The following is a 17,498-nucleotide window of genomic DNA, read 5'->3' on the forward strand; positions in this document are numbered from 1 at the left end:
TAACAGGTAGCCCTCAGTGGGTTTAATTTGTTCAGTAGCTGAATTGAATGTGTGTGTATTGGTAGCTCCTGGCAGCAGGAGGTTCTGGGGGTTAACTGTGTGTTAGATGGAGCACCACTGCCTTTTGTTTGTTGGGCCCTGTCAGACAGAAATGCCATTTATTGCTGGCTAACTCCTGCATGGGGACTGAATGAGCAAAGCAGCCCTCGTTTACCTTCGCTCTGTGCTCCTTTCAGTCTTCTGGGCTTTGCAGACACAGCCCTCCAGAAACACGGGAAATTTGCTGTAAATTACGTGGGATTGGACTAAATGCATGTCTAAAGTTGTATGTTGAAAGGATTACAACTTCAGTTTGCTCATCACTTTTTCTGGCCAGCAGTGCAAAATGCAGAAATCAGGGGAGTGCATTGCATAAGGCAGCGTGTGAGCGGAGAGGGAGCGCTGCCCATGTGCTTGTGCAGAATCGCAGTTTGCCTCATTGTTGCCACTTCTCTTAATTTGAATTTGATAATGCACAAATCCTGCTTGTAAGAAGGCCAACGCTCCTGTCATGTTCTCTCCTCTCGTAGCTGCGACAATTAGTGAATATGTGCATCAACCCGGATCCGGAGAAGCGCCCAGACATCACCTACGTGTACGATGTGGCGAAGCGCATGCACGCACACACCGCCAGCAGCTGAACTGCCTGCGAGCCCCACAGGAGCAGCCAGAACCAAGAGCTTGCAATAAATCATCCCACCTCCCTGTGTGTCTTACACTAATGTAATTATTTGAAGCTTACTGTTGTGCTTTGAATTGTAAACCAATTTATATACAAGCTTTGTTGTTTTCTGTTCATTTCTGGGTTTTGTATTTTTTACTAACTTGTGGTCGTACGACAGGTTTAAATATGTAAAGTGTAATTTTAAGATGCAGTGAACCGCTGTTTCCATGTTAGTGGGTTCAAGTATACTTTCTGTAATAACAAAATTGTATTCAGTTGGGCCTCAGTTCTAAAACACAGTTGCACTTTTGCACATGATACAGATATTAGGCTTATTATCGAGAAGCAAAATGTCTGAATCTCTCACCTTTTTAGTAATTTATGGAAAGTATGAATCAGCACAGTTAACTTTATTTTAATCTTTGTTCCAAGAGGAACATAATTATTACAGGAGCTTATTGTATTTTATATTGAATTGTAGTTTGCAGTTCCTGCTGTAAGAGTAGACAAGGAATAGAATTAGTTCTCTGCTTGCCAAATGCAATGGAAAAATAATTTCAGGAAAAATTGTCATGCTGAAATTTTTGTAATGTCCCCTTTTGTTTTGTTAGTCTCTCTGAATACACAAAACATTTGTTGGAGGTTTCCTGGGAAAATTTAAGGTGTTGATTCAGCAATCAGGTCGTTTTCAATAGACTTGTGCAGCACTGCCCTGGGGCAATGGGAGTCTGCATAGTTCAGTCTTAAAAACATGCAGATGCTTCTTGTAGCCAATAGGGTTCTTTTGTGGCTGTCCTTTGAGCAGGTCTGATTAAAAGATGTGATCTTTAGGTTACAACTTCCCAGCTGTTTGTGTATATGTCACTGTTTGTAGATTTTTGTGTCTAAAATAATTTGAGTGACCTTACAGTATATTTAAATTTTAAATTTTTTTTCTAAATACTGAAATGTTTTGGCAAAGATATAATAGTCTAGTATAACACAAAATGTATTCTACATAAATATATGATCTTTGTATACTATATCCTGAGACTTAGCTTTATATTTAGCAGAAGTAGATTATAGCTTTTATGTTTAAGAGAAAGTTGCCACGCTTTAATTTTGAAAATAATTATATATGCAAACTATCTTACAGATACTTTATTAGTTTAAAAGGAAATGCTGAATATTTTTGTTACACCTTAGTGCCTTTTGGGGTATGCTTATATAATATTTTCATTGTTAAGGAAGGAATGTGTCTTGTTTTTAAATGTGGTAAAAATGGAGAGTGAAATGAAATTCCTTGAGTTTCAAGACTGAACATTTTTTTTAACGGGACTGTCAACAGGTAATTATTATCAGTGATAGCAACTAGGGAGCTCTTAGTGTCAGTTTTTTTTCTTTATGTGGGTAAAAAGTTAGTTCAAATAAAAGCAGAAGTATGTACATACATATGTAGGTTCTAGATGCTGTCACATCCCTGCATTCTCAGTTTGTTTTTTTTTTTTTTTGTCAGTTTGTTTCTCTATGCAGATGTAATTTTTATTTGATATAATGCTCAAAGAATAAAAAAACATTTGTGGAGTTTGTGTTCAAGGGAGGGTCAGGGTTGTTTTTGGTTCTGTATTTTTTAAAACTACAAATACTATGAAAATTATGTTTGTAAAAAAAAAAAAAAAAGGAGGTGTTTTTAGATGGTATGTGCCAGATCACCAGCTTATCTTAATACATATTTTTTAAATTTTTGGTTCCAGGTTTTGCAGAATAAATTGTATGAAACTGTAGTTTTATTTCTCAGTTTTGTGTGCTTAACCTTATAGAACTTCAGTGGAACAGTTTGTTGGAAAGAAGTATTTGAGAAATTTTGGTTCGTGTTTAGCAACCTCTAGATTTGTTTCATTTATTAAATGGTTATATAATTTAAAACATGATGATTATAATCTGTAACAATGTTTCACATGTCATAGAACAAAATGCTTTCTATTGAAAAAGGCAGCATAATATTTGCTTGACGCACAGAATTAGTTCTTAATATGCACAAGTACTCAAATATATTTTTTTTCTGAAATGTGCTAGAAAATTTAAAAATCACTGAAAAGCCCCCAAATGCAATGCAAGCTGTTTGTGTCTAATATTATGCATAAAGCATTGAACTGTTCCTGCCAGAAACTGATAGGTGTCCCTCCCCTGGAAGGATATGTTGAGTAAAAGAATCATGAGTTAAGAGTTAGCAAATTAGTGTGCATAATTAAGCATTTACATTTTTTTTAGCAATGTGGAATTTTTTTAGTATTTATGGTTAAATATTGTGCTGAGGAAAAGAAATAGTTGTTCCTGACTTAAAATCTGTGAAATGAATGGTGCACCTGACTTTGGTACCAAACTCTGTAATTAAAAAGCCAATGTGAGTTAATAGAACTGCTTATATAAGTGAAGACTGTACAATCTCTCCCTGAAGTAAAATACCTGAATGAAAATGATAAGTCTTGTTATAGCACTCCAATGTATGCTATGTGCTTATAAAATATTTTCTTTACTAAGCCACCATCCTATCTTGCATATGTTGATTGTAACATTTGGCACTATTTATTTTAAGCTGTGGCATTATGTGTTTATTTTCTTTAAAGAAAAAATGTTACATTTCTACCCAAAATGTCTGACCAGCTCCTCCTTTTATTTCAATAATGCTCCAGTATTAACTTGTGTCAGGAGTGAACTTTTTGTGCTTTGAATGACATTGCATAAAATCCCTTTGTCTCAAAAGCTCCCGTGCTGTGCAGTAGTCCAATAGAAATAAAACATACAGATATTAAATGTAATGTAAAAATTATAGTGTTTCTATGATATTTTTTCAAACTTTTCTTTTTTAGAGATATATATGTATGTTACAGTTGATGCTGCCTATCGTGTGGACAACTTACTGCTTCCAGTAGCTGATTCTAGGTGAGATTTCTTGACTGTAACAAAAGATAGTACACTAAAAAAAATTCATTTTTGTATTATTTGTTAAAAGATTATCTAAAAATACGACATCCAATATATTGTGTGTTTTAAACTAAAATTTTAAGCTAAATTTAAAATAATTTTCAATACTAAAATATGTGATAAAGCAACAAAATAACAAAGAGCTCCTGTTATGGCGTCAGCCCTGTCCTGTGAGCTCTTGTTTATATTTCAGCTGGTTTTTATGTAATTTCAGTAATTTTGAGTGAACCACATCTACACACATGAATAAACAGTAATCAGTAGGGTAGATAGAAATGATGTGCCAGCTCACTTTTTGTACTCTCTGTGTGTCACTAGTTTGGTAGCAGGGAATAATTTGGATTTTTTCCCCTGTTTTGTTGCACTCCTAATGATCCAGCTCCCAATTGTATGAGCAGGCAATAGAAGTGTGTTGTCTTTTTGTAATGAGCAGAAACTTTAAAAACATGCCAGTATAGCAGAAGATGAAATGCAGTATTAGAAGTGTCTGAGAAGGCTGGTGTTTTATTCATGCTCATGATTAAGAAAGCTGTAGAGTGAAATTCTTGACAGAGGCTTGGAAATGGAGAAGAACTTTTATGCCAGTGGTTCTCAGATAACTCTGAATGGGACTCAAAATTGCAGTGATGTTTGTCTGCAGCAATCTGTCTGCTTAATCTCTTATCTTTGCTGTTACACAGTGTGGTGAGACTCTTAGCAGCTGAGTTGGAGTGTTGGTGAATGCTGCATTGGCTGTGTGAGCTGTAGGAGCAGGAGGTGATGTGAGGGAGAGCCAGCGAAAGAGAGGTCTTGTTTGGGAAGACATAAAGGTGCTGGATGGCAGAGATCAAATCACTGGTTTTTTATAATTTTTAATAGTCTTTATCTACTTCAACAGTCAAAATTTCCCAACCCAGCCATCTCTCCAAATTACCCAGCTAGTGCCAATGTTGGCAGTGGCCTTTTTAATTTCTGATCTCTGGTTTGATCTGGGTGAGTAAATATGTCTGGCAAGGAAGGAAATAGAGGTGTGGACCCTGCTTGGTGGGGTGCTACTTAGGTTTCTGAATGTTACTCAAGTATAGATGTTTAGAGTTGTTTTTTAAACTTTTTTCTCATTCCCTTCTCTGATGCTTTTTAAAAAGTATTTTCCATTCATATTCACCACTAAAGTTCTATGACCCCTGGCTTCTGCTTTATTAGTCCTGTTGTCAGCCTTACCCTCTTCCTGGTTTGAAGTCCTCTGTCTAGTTTTCCTAGTGGTCATTAGCTTGCATCTTTCTTTGTGTGTTTGCTAAACTCAGCCCATTTCAGTGTTTTCAAATTTCATCCCTCCCCATGGGCAAGGCCAGTTCCTTTCCCCGATCAGTACTTTAATCCTTTGTTCTTCATTCTATTTTTCCAGCCCAATGACTGTGATTTCTAGTTTCAGATAGATTTTCTTACTGCCTCAATCATTCCCATGACCTTGTCTTTGCTAAATACTGTTCACTTTATTATCTCTCATTTCTAAATTCCCTTTCTCTGATCACTACCTGCTCTCTTTCAGCTTATCTGTCTTTCTCTCTCCTCTACCCTGTCACTCACTCCTTTTGGGATCTCCAGTCTATTAACCTTTTTGACTCTTTCGTCTTCACTGCTGCCTCCTTCCTTCATTGGCCTCACTTCTTTTTACTCACTGGTCTTTATTTTTATCTCTGTCTGCTTCTCTGTACATGGTTTCTTTGGCTGCTTCTCACACCTCCCTGTCTCCATTCCTCCCTCTAGATGTATTCTCTTTTAATTTCTTAATTTCCATTCCAGCCTTTCTGAATATCTGAAGAGTGTCAGCACAACACAGCTTTGGACTCATCTTTGCCTTACCTGCTTCAGTGCCCTTCCCAAATGGACTTTTAAAGCACTTTTATCTCACCTTTTTTTTTCTTGTTGAGCTTGCTTGGAGATCTGCTGTTCATATTCATTCTCCATTCATTCTTTATACAACATCTTCAATCCTGATTTTGTTGCATGACAAGATCCTTTTCATTTTTGTTTTTATTCTCAGGATCTGTTTCTGAGCTGAACTTCTCTGCTTCTTAACTTTGCAAGTTTGCCCCTTTTATTTCTGTATCTTTTATGCCTTCATTCCTTTCATTGAATTACTTCCTTCAGTAGCAACTAAGTTTCTCTTTTCATCTATCTTTAAGTGGCACCATCATCCTAACTGTTTCTGGTTTTTAATAGTTTGTCATTTTTTCTCCCTGTCATCTGATTTCATGTACCTAAACACCCTCTCTCCAGTTTGTTTTTGGGTTTTTTAATGTTGCACTTCATTGAATGCCCCAAAAATCCAGTGCTTCTCCCCCCCAGTCTGGTTCTCCCATGGTTCTATCTCTGGATTATTCCTTTAGGATCCAGCCAGCCTCAGACCTTTTCAGATTCAAAGATCTAATTTTTATTTCTGACTCCCTCTAGACTATTTTCTAACATCCCTGACAATTTTACTTGCCTGTTTTCCAAGGCCACAACCTTTCTATCTCTGGCACTTCTCCCATGCCTGCGTATCAAATGTCTCAGAGTTAGATGTATCAGAATCCAGCCCTCTTCACTATCTGTTCTTTCTTATCTTTTATCTTCACTGATTTAACCTCTGTGTCATTTTGGCTTCTTTTCTCCCTTCAAAGTATCAAAATTGACAGGACTAAACTGTCATTGGTCTTTCACTGTTTTGTGTGCTGAAGAAGGAACTCCACCAAATTACTACTTGTTTTGTGTTTTAAAGAGATCTGAATCCCACAAATCTGATCTTATTTCAGTACTGTAGAGTTGGAACAGATTGAGAAATGAAAATCTCTGTAAAACTAAGAAGTTTTGGAACTAGGATTTATACAGCTGAATGTCACATTTGGTGTGGGTATACACACATTTGTTGACTTTTTATTTACACCAGGGTAATTATTTTGCTTTAGAGGATCAGTTGTTTGCTGGCACAAAAAAAAATTCTAGTACTTTTCAGGTTTTATATTTATTCCTTGTTGTCTGCCTGTATCACATTGCGCAGTTAGTTCTTCTACAGCTGCCTTAGTGATGGGTGTTGCCCTTACTTCTTTTGTCTAATTGCAATTTTCTGTTGTATGCAATTAAAAATAGGAAGTTACTTAGTCCTTCCTGGTAATTTCACCTGCTTTTCATTTAAACCTTAGCAATAGATAGAGGTTTCAGCCAGGAAGAAAAATGGTCCCCAGGATAAAACGTGTTCTAGGATTCCTTACTTCCTTTCCACCTCCTAGTCCCTGTTTTTGTGGCTTCCCTGGGACACTTACAGGGAATATGGCACTGCCAGTGTATCAAGGGCCAATAGAAACTTTCTCAGTGTGGACAGGAGATCTCCCAGTTGAAGATGACTAGGAATATATTTGGTAATGTTATACGGCTGATAATTGCAAATGTGTAAAGAGCAATTAAAAAATCTCTGTGTGCTGTTACAAAAAGAATTTTAAATTATGCAAAGGCCTTTTAATGTGGTGTTGGTCTTCAGTAGACTTAATTTGCTGCTTGTTCCTTTGATTTCAGTCATGCTGGACTGTTATGAAGACGATTCATTAAAGATGAGTGTTGTTTTTTGTTGGGAGTGGGGAAAACAGGAGGCATTCACTGATTTGTTGGTGTTTGGCTGCTGATTGTGCTTGAACCAAATTTTATGATAATTCAGATTGGAATCGACATTGAGAGAAGTCTCTAGTCCAGCTTCCTGCTGAGAGCTGAGTCAGTGCTGAGTTCAGAGCAGGGCTTCAGGCTTCAGCAAGATCCAGAAACCCTCAAGGGGTGAGCAGCTTCTGTGGGCAGCCTGCTCCAGTGCCTTGCTGTAAACCTTGTTTGCCTCATGTGTTGTGGCCATTCTTTGTTCTTCTGCCACTCCTCAAATATTCTTTGTATTGCAAAAAGGTAAGTCAGGTATTGGGACAAAGAGAGAACTTAGGATGTTTTATTTTCTGAAAATTTGTTATTGCTAACAAGTATGTTCACGTAGTACTTCTGCTGTATGATGTGTACACCGTATTCATTTGCAACTCGAGTATAAAATAAAACTTTTGGCAGTAAAACTTGGTACAAATGTTCCTTGGTGTTTATGGCCTGGATTTTCTCAATTGTTACCTTTCAAATCTGCTAAATGTTTCCTGGCAGATCACAGTTGTGCCCACCATGGTGAAGCAGGGAAGTTGGGATCCTGAAGATAACTCTACTTCTTTTTCTGGAGCCTGCTCTGGGGGAGGGAGCTAAGCACTGGGATGGATGGATGGATGGATGGAAGAGGATGAAGCCAGCAGGTGTCAGATCACTGCTGGTTATGGGAACCTTACTTTAAACTCAAGTGTTGGTGGAAACTTACTTGGAGAGATTTATCAAAATTGAAATTTGAGGAAGAAAATGACTGGAGCAGGGTCAGATTTCAGAGCAGTAGGTTTTTTTTTTTTTTTTGGTAAATTCTGCCCTGTATTAAATGAGAACTTGAAACTTCTGACAACAAACTTCTTGGGAACAAATATAAAATATGACAAATAGATTCAGTTTCAAATCTGTCAAGTTCTTTAAGGAAAAAAATACTGTAAATTAAGAATAATTTATTGATGTTATAAAATATCATTTAACAGCTACCAGTCTGGCAGGAGGGTGGTGGTGGATGTGTGTAATTATTTTTTGAACACTTTTTAAATAAGTGTTCAAAGGTTAAAAAAAAAAAAAGAGTGGTAGATGATTTAGAGATTTTATTCTTGTGGGAGAATATTTGAGAAGGTAATTAGCTAATCTGATGTGCATTTTAAACTTTTTAATTGCTTTTAAATTCAGTATGTGTTTTTATCAGTGATAATTTTTGTTCCTCATTCTGGAACAAGTCAATATTTTAGATTCTGATTTCGGCATAATGTAATGTAATAGGAGTAAAATTGTTCCTGCTGTACTTTTCCTTACTGGGAAAGAGTTTTCCAGAAGTGTAGACAGTGGAGTTGCACTGATTTCAACCTCCAAAGATGAATATCTTGCTTGAGTCTGGGGTGAGCAGTTAAAATGCTGCTGCCTATGGCTGGAAGGCAGCAGCACTGCTGCACAGGCATAAGACAACCTTCTGAGGAATACCTTAAAAACTTTTATTGAGTTGGCAGGGTAGAAAGGGATCCTAAAATGTTGTTACTGTGGAGAGTGTTTTTAGTGTTGTGGCTTCTGTTACGGGCTTTGGAAATATGGGAACCTCCAGTTGCAGGATGCTGAATTCAAAGGAAAGGCTCCTTGTCCTTTCTCCTTTAGCTGAGAGGTCTGGGCTGCATGTTTGGGGCTGAAACAGAGCCTGGCTGAACACTCCTGCCTCGAGTGGGAGAGTTTTTGTAGGTAGTTTGCATGAAAGATCCAATCATAATAAGTCAGTAATTTGAAGAACCTTGTACAGTTATCCCATTTCCATAATTCACTTGTTCCATTCCAGAGCATGCATGGATACAGAGATGACTTCAACTGCTCCATCCTTTTATCACAGAACAGGACAATGGTTCCTCTGTTTTGTGGTTGTATTTTCCTGTGGTGTGTTTTTTTGTTGTTGGTTGTTATTTTTTGGTGGTTTTTGTGTGTTTGCCAAACACTTCTCTCCTTAAAACAATAATAAAAATTGTTCCATAAATGTGAAATTTATATACATTTTCACGCACATAAGCCAGGCGTACAAAACACTGCATTCTTCCTTGTAGCAAACCTTTGTAAGTGGATCTGCAGCCACACAAATGCTGTTGGCTGCCCTTGGCTGTCACACGGCACCGTTGTGAATGTGAACATCTTTTCTTTGTTCCAGTCTAAGGGCTGATCCCAGGAACATAAAATGCGAGGTGTATGCCTTTAACAAAAACCTCCTCATACTGCAAAATGAGGCAATTACTTGGCTTTTCCAGAGCCCCGTGCCCTGTGTGTGGGTACCTGTGGTAAGCCTGGCCCGGAGCAAGGCTGGCGCTGGCTCCAGCATCATTAACTGGGAGCCTGCTGACACTGCCCATTGATCCAGCAGCCAGCACGGGGCCTCTGGGCTGCTGCCTTTCCTCCCCCAGCTCCTGCTCCTCCCTGGGGATAACCGGTTGGAAGGAATGACCCACTTGCCTGGAGTTTGGAGAAGCAGTGGGCAGTTCACTGTCAATTGTCAGCTCAAGCAGAAGGGCAGAGGGTCGTGTGGGTGACCCTTATGTGTTACTGCTGTTCTCTTGCTGTAACCTGGGCCGTCCCTCACAATGTCACAAATCCCAAGAAGACCTTGTGAAACTCCACCAGTGCAATAACTGGAAAGCTGTCATCTTTACAGCAGTAATGATACAAAAGGATGGTGATGGTTTTGAGCTAAAATGCTTTATTAAAAAAGTTCTTCCTGCTCAGTAAGTGTTTATGATGGTAAGCAATCTATTTATATAACTATATTTTATTGGAGAATTGCATTATTTTTTTTTCTCAGAGCACACATGTTGATGACAATGGTCCCAAATGGATAGAAACAGATGGATGTTCAGGTAATATCCATAAAATTGAACATATTACTTCTCACAGGTACCATATTCTTCCCATTTATTGTTGCCTTCAGTCTTGGATGTTTTCTTTAAACAGCACTGATAGCTCTAAAAACTGTCACAGGTTTTATAAAGGCAACCTACACATACACTGTGCATTCTGACACAGGGTGGTATGAGAATTTTGTGCATGTTTTGCAATTAATGATTTACATTTCTTTTTCTGTATGAAAGTTAAATTAGACATGATATATATTTTTTAAAAAGTAAGAGTAGTATCCAAGTGCCATTATAGTGATCAGAATCCCATTGTAACTTAAGTGGTGTGTCTGTGTGAGAATATTTTCTGTATTGAGCACAGGTACATCTGCAGTGTGTTGCCTCACAGCTTGATTTGGAATGCTGGCAGCCATTTGCCTGCAGCAAAGCACCTTCCAAATGTATAACTTCTTGCTTTATGGGGCTCTTGCTGGAATTTGGCCCTTTTATTTCCTCATGATATTGAATTTCTGGCTTTGTATAGGACCATCAAGCTACTGCTAAAAGAACTAGAAAAAGAAAGTAGATCATAATGGCAATTTATTTCACAGTAATTGAGCATAAAATTCTGTGCTTAAAATGCAGTCCTAAAACACAACTTCCTTTTAAATCAGACTCTGCAGTTCTCTCATAAACTTTAAAATATTGTCAGCATTATATCTTTACATACTTCATAGTTTTATGTAATGAAAACTTGAAATAGAAATTCTGTTTGAGTGCATGAAGTGCCTCAGAGTTTAAATTGCAAGAAATCAATTGTGTTCTTCAGACCTCTCAATAATTGTCTTTATATTCATTCTTTAAGGTCCTAGCTAAGTTGAAATGCAGTATTTCATTCCTGACATTTAATCCATTAAAATGTCCTTGGAGATGTATTATTCCCTTAAAATAATTTACATGTGCCCTAAAATGAACACAGACTGTTGGAGGTATTTCAGAATAATTTTTGCTCTGCTCCAGAACATAGATAGGAAACCTATACATGCCTCTTTTAAAATTAGCTTTATAATTGCCGTATGAAAACCATGTTGTTATAGTCTCAGGACTACTTTTTGTTGCCATATTTGTTAAAAATTATCAAACTCTTAACAGATCATGCTTGCATGAATTAATATTGTCCCTTCAGGGTTCTGGCTTGTATGGCATTTTATTCAGTTTTTAAGTGAGTAAAAGTGGTAGTTGAGTCTGCCCAGAGTTAAGATCCAGTAGCTCTGTCCATCTGCACTGTCAGTGTGACAGTTCCCGACCAGACACTGACCCCTGAAGGAGAGGGAGGCTGATCGGGGGCAGGCTGTGGGATGAGCTCCCCCTCCAGCAGCCGAGCTTGTGCAGCCTCTGCCGGGCTCCTGCGTGGCCTCGGGCTGTTCTGCAGGCAGGGAAGGGCTGGCTGGGTCATTGAGGTGTGCGACATAGGAATACCTGCTCCATTGAACTCCATGGACCATCACCAAGGGACTTGATTATTCACGTGTACTGAGCATTTATTATGTGGATGTAGGTGTTGCAGATGCTTTTAAACCGGGTATCTGAGAAAATCATTTGTCTGTCATTGGAAAGGCTGATCTGCTGCTCAGTATGGAAATACATGGCACACTTTTACCCTAATGACCTGTGTTGTACAGTTTTATTCTAATTATGTCTCACTTTCCATTTCATTTTTGTGTGCAATTGCACAGTGCAGGCTTCCATCATGTTCCACACAGATGTTCCCAGGCAGAACACTTCACAGCAATTGTCTGAGTGAGCAGGAGTCCTGGTCCCTGCTCTTTCTGGAGTGGAGCCAGTTCCTACAGTGCTTCTGGCCTTTTTTTAGCATTCCCAATTTCTGTGGGATCCTGCATTTGACACCGTGCTTAGCTGGTGGTTCTGCATTTTGCCCTTAGCTTTGCTCCACCCTGTGCTTTGGGAATCTTCTCTTTCCATGTCACACCCTTTTCATAGCACCTGGCTTCATATCCTTTTCTTATTCTCCAGTAATTTTGTGCTTGCTTTCTCACCCACCTTTGCTGTGATTTGAGGATGAGATGGCTTTGGTCATTCCCTTCCCCATCTCCCTAGTGGGACACAAAAAATCAATTTCCATTCTGGGAATCTGGCAACATTGCAAACTGCTTTGCCAGAGTCCTGTAGAAGCTGGGCTAGGAGCCTCTGAGCAGGCTTTGTTAGCTCAGCTGAGCACAAAGGATGATCACCAAACAATTTGCACATGGCAGCTGTTGGGAAAATTGAGAGGCCACAGTATGGAGGATTTTGAAAATTTGCCTGAGTGGAGATCTCAAGTTGTTCTCCAGGACAGTGTGGGATTGGATTTTATGCAAACACTCTTGTGAAGAGTGTTTGTGCAGCATCACAAGGAACAAAACAATTACCCAGAGGATAGCACCTTTCAAAATAATTGCTATAATTTGGCTAGTACTGGTAAACTTGCTGTTTTTTCTGTATTGTCTCCATTAAGACTCACTGTGGAGCAAAGCAAACAGTGATTTCTTTTTTCCTGAGAGATGATTTTGTTGATAAATGTGGACTGTATAAAAAAGAAGAATTTTTCTGTGCTTCTATAACAAATGTACTTCTCTTTGATTCAGAAGTAATCTTTAAGAACAAATGAGGATCCAGGCAGACTGTTTTTTTAATAGCACTGCCTTTTTCTGTTGCCAGGAAAGATAACTGCATGTTTGGTTATTATTCCATAATAATATTTTTATTAGAACATGTAGTTTCTTTAGCTTTTCTTCCATCACAAGATCTACTGCCCTTAAAAGAAAGTATAAAGAGCAGCAGTATTTTGCAGAATCATATTTGATTTCAGATAGACGTTGTCTTCCACACAGCTACCAATTCACAAATACTGAAATGCTTCTAAATCCTTGAATCTGCTTAAGAGATTGATACATTACTCATGCTCACTTGCTTTTGTGGATCAATATTTCATGGTCTATTTACTAATACAAAATGAATGTTTCTATTTTTGGCTTAAAATGTGGAGGGTTGGTGGGGTTTTTTTCCTTTTCCCAGTTTCTAACAAATTGCTGCTTTTGATTTTTCAGGCTTGATGGGCCACTGGCATTGGCAGGTGGTGGAATGACACAATGCAATATGATATGCCAAAGTAGTTGGGCATCACTTGTCATCTTGTAGACAAGTGAGGCAGAGGAAATAAGAGAATACACGAGTCTCTCAAATATGCAGGCAAAAAAAGGGACATCTTCCATAAGATAGAAATCTTTTTCTAGAACTGCCTTCTTCCATCTTTTCCCCAGAATGTTGCAGTTTCTCGTGGTATTCTATCTACACCGTATTTGAGGTGTTGTAAATGAGTAAGGAACACATTTTACCTGTAATAAATAACTCCATGTATAATTTAACTTTACTTTAGATTCTTTTTGCTCTGCAAAAATAGTGCAAATAAGAGCCCATTAAAGATAGTAAAAATGTAAATAATGATCTTTAATGTTACAGCCTGTGCTAAATACAGTATATAAGCATATAGGCTGCTCTGAAGAATTGCTCTGTTCCCTGCAGTTTCATGCGGATTGCTTGGCTTTTGACCAACTAGGATTATTCTTTTTTTTTTTTAGGCAGAGCTGTACCTCAATCATTTTTCCAGTTGTTCAAAATGCTTATGCATGGACTTAATGGGGAGCTATAAGCATGTTTCTTGGTTTTTGATCCCTCTAGGGCAGCATGGTGACAAATATTTAGCAAATCTCTACCTCAAATTATCTGTTTTCTCCTGAAATTTGAACTCTACAAAAGCTCTATAAAATCCATCACAAGACATTGGTGAAAACAGGATGAGATGGAAGAGCAGCCTGTGTTTGTCCAGCATGTTCTTCATGTGTGTGTGTGTGTGTCCAGGTGTGAGGAGGAAAAGCAAATTCTCCCGCCTTTGGGCTGTGAGGGGATAAAACCCGGGGGGTGCCTGCCCAGCTGGGGCTGTTTCTGTGTGATTGTGCCGTGAATAAATGGCTTTATGGAAGGAGGCTGAGGCACTGCCAAGGGCCGGAGCGGGTGAGGTGTGCGGGAACCGAACGGGGCCCATCGCCCCCTGAGCCGCCTGGCCTTGGGAGTGGGACTGCCAGAGCGCCTCGGGAATGATCACGCTGGGGGGTTGCTTCAAATGAAACTTCAGATTAAGGAAAATACAGTTAGGATGTTGAAGAAAAGGAGGGGCCCAGCTGAGAAGCAGAATTTTCTTTGTGTAATAAGGGTAGAAAATTCCGAAGGATGGTTTTGACTGTGAGTTTTTGCAAAGGTTCCTCCAAAAGTTGATGTGGTAACTTTTTCTCCTGACTTTGACTTTTTCTCGTGCCCTACTTTTGGATTCAGCACACTGTTATGTACTTGAGGTTGTTCAGTATCTATGTCTTCCAGATTGCATCTGCATTGCTAAAACTGCTGTCTGGTTCCTTTATTTTGGAACTTTTCTCATCTGATCTAAGAGCATAATATTTTTAAAGATCTGTCTCCAGGTGTGTGTACTTCTACAGTTACTTTTAAATAAATTTTGGAACAAACCTAATTTGGAAGGAAAAGAATTCTGCTTTTCATTGTTTTTTTCTATAATGCATTATCTTATGTTTGACCATAGTGAAAAATATTTCTTTCTTCTGGTATATGTTGCTCTTTTTTTCCTTTTGATAAATTAATTTTGCAATTCCTCACAGTTTTATCCAATTTGATGGTTCTTAATGAATCTGTAGTATTTGCAAGTACTTCAACTCTATTTTAATTCCAGTAATGTTTATGCAAAGCTTAGTATTCATTCCAGGTTTGCTCTTTATTACATGCTGTCTCATAGACTGAGGCAAAACCATTGCATTTTGGGTCACAGCAGGTTGGGATTGCATTTTTCTTATGATCACAGGCTTGTTTCATGCTTTGGGGTGCTGCTGGTTTGGAGAGGCAAATGCAGAGTGCACTGCTGCTCCAGAGACTTAGCAGTCAGCAAGGCATCCTCACTTAATCACATCCTTTGCTTTTTGAAAATAATCTTTCCCAAAAGGAGCAGGTGTTAATTCCATGTACCGAGGACAGCCATCATGCAACAATAGACAAATGTGTCAGAAAGAAACCCTTGTAAAGAGATTTTGTTACCTTTGTGTTGTGAGTGAAGCTTGGTTGCAAACAGTTCCTACAGCCCACGATGGATGTGTTGGTCTTGGTGCTCTTGGTGCTCCTTGCACATTGGCAGTGGTGGAGTTCCTTTAGAGCTCATTTAATACCAAACTATCAATCTTTGCTGTCTTCATTTAACCCAAATTCCATCTCCAGCATAGCTTTAGCAGTACTGTGGGGGGAGAAGGAATTAGGATGTGGCAGCCTCTAACTGGCTTCATTTCCTCGGATGTGTTTGCCTGCACTGGGGACAGAGCATCCCATGCCACCACTGCCACCCTGTCCTGTGGCAGCAGGAGGGCATCCATGCCACTGTGCCCCCTTCCAGGGCATGGGAAGCTGTTCCTTACCCCCTGCAGGCCCTTGGCACTGCCACCTGGATATTCAAAGGTGGGAACCATTGTTTCACAGAATACTGTATCTTCCTCTGTGGATATTAATTTTAGATGTGCTTTGTTAGCAAGGAAGTTTTCCCTGGTTCCCATACTGGCCTTATTGGACAGTTAAGGAGAAAAAATATCTGTATCTACCAACATTTATCCTTAATGATGAGGAATATAGTGGCAACGTTTCCATGCCTGCATATTATCCCTGCTGAAAATTAATGCTAAAACTGCTCTCAAAAAACTATGCAAAGGAAGAACTTCAAGGGTATTCTTGAAGTAAGCTGTGAGTTGAGAATTAGAAACCTCCATGCCCAGTAAGAAATGGATTTTGTGGTCTCTTTGTACTGTTAAAATTTCTTTTGGAGAGGAACTCCCACTGTCTAAAGTACCATAAGGTTTTACAAGTGTTCAGAAGATGAAATGCTGCCAGATGTTAAGTTCAAGGAGCAAGTTAACTACTGTTGTCAGATGGAAGAGCTTTTTTGTGTTTGCTAACTTCTCCTTACCTTCTCTCCCCCTCTGCCCTCACCCCCTCTGTTCTCTTGACCACAGCAGCAGCCAGACTGCCCATCTCTTCTGCAAGGAAACTGCTGCTTCACTCACACAGCTGAAGGGAGAAATCTCTGTATTGTACAGGGCATAGAATTAAATCAATGGTTGCTCAGATTAGCAAAGTCTTTTACTGAAATGGGTTATCCAGATAAACTGCTATAGTTAAATTTAGTTTACCTTTGAATGTATATTCAATAAGCAGAAGTCTCTAATAGCAAAGTGAGAATGTATTAAGGGCACATGAAAAGGATTGCTCATGTCCAGCACTCTCACCTTAGAGCTGCAACAATGATGCTATTTTTGCCTTAACACTTTTTTTTTTTTTTCATAATGTGATTCAAATACATAAAAGGTGCTTGGATTTGAAACACATCAGAGGTCATTTCCTCCTGTGACTCACTAATCAGCTCTGGTACTTTCATATGTACAGCAGGAACTTTCAGACAAAGGTAAGATTAGTAGCTAAGCAGACAAAGAGAAAATGGAGGAAAATAATAGTAGTGGTGAGGACATGCATCAAGTAAGTGTGGCCCAATATTTTTATGTCTTTTTTGATAGATTGCTTTGGATGCTTCTGGGCAACACTGAATGCAGCATTTTTTCATCTCTATCCCAGAAGGATTATTCCAATGGTTCACCTTAGATTCTGCACAGAATATTACTTTGATACTGTAATAGCTTTGGAAATGCTCTTCTTTGATGTCAAGAGCTGTATGGAACTGTTCTTTTGATTAAGACACACTTACACACTTGAAAAAACCTAATAATAGATAAAAAAAAAGAAAAAAATGATCATCATTTGTGCTTTATTAAACTAGATCTATGGGAGAGATGCAGAACATGTGTGCATCTGTATCCCCTGTCTTGATCTGTTATCTTTCTGTTGGAAACCCTCACACTGTGTCTGTCTCTGGCTTGAATAGCCCAGGAGCCTATTTTTTTCCCCTCTTCATTTTATGACTTTCACCTTTCTTCTGCCAATGAATGCTTGCAGACTGAACAACCTGGCTGACAACTGGATTATTATATCCCCCCTTCCCTCATCCTTAATTGATTGCCAGAGATTTATTGCTTTCAATTTCAGTTTAAAACCTAGCCTGGTCTGTACCAGGAAAATGTGTTCTTACAGTCAAGGGCTATGATTGAACTGTTAGCCAACAATCTGACTTTGTTCACTTGTTTGCATGGGTGCCATTTCAGGGACATAAATGGCACACACTCATGCCAGGTGCCCAGCCCATG

The 17,498-nt window shown here is 38.8% G+C and overlaps 1 protein-coding gene across 3 annotated transcripts in view; it reads left to right on the forward strand.

Annotated features, from left to right (window-relative positions):
• Nucleotides 1-7,727, forward strand: part of NEK7 (NIMA related kinase 7) — a 67,145-nt gene extending 59,418 nt beyond the window's left edge. For all 3 annotated transcript variants that reach the window (XR_010441186.1, XM_064719676.1, XM_064719675.1), the window contains one exon: nt 570-7,727. Coding sequence is in view for 2 of the 3 variants with exons in the window: in XM_064719676.1 (XP_064575746.1) it covers nt 570-680 (111 nt within the window). In the remaining variant the exon portion in view is untranslated. The remainder of the gene's footprint in view (nt 1-569) is intronic.
• The last annotated feature ends 9,771 nt before the right edge of the window (nt 7,728-17,498 follow it).

This window comes from Zonotrichia leucophrys, chromosome 8 (genome assembly GCF_028769735.1).
Source record: "Zonotrichia leucophrys gambelii isolate GWCS_2022_RI chromosome 8, RI_Zleu_2.0, whole genome shotgun sequence".
NCBI classification, from domain to species: domain Eukaryota; kingdom Metazoa; phylum Chordata; class Aves; order Passeriformes; family Passerellidae; genus Zonotrichia; species Zonotrichia leucophrys.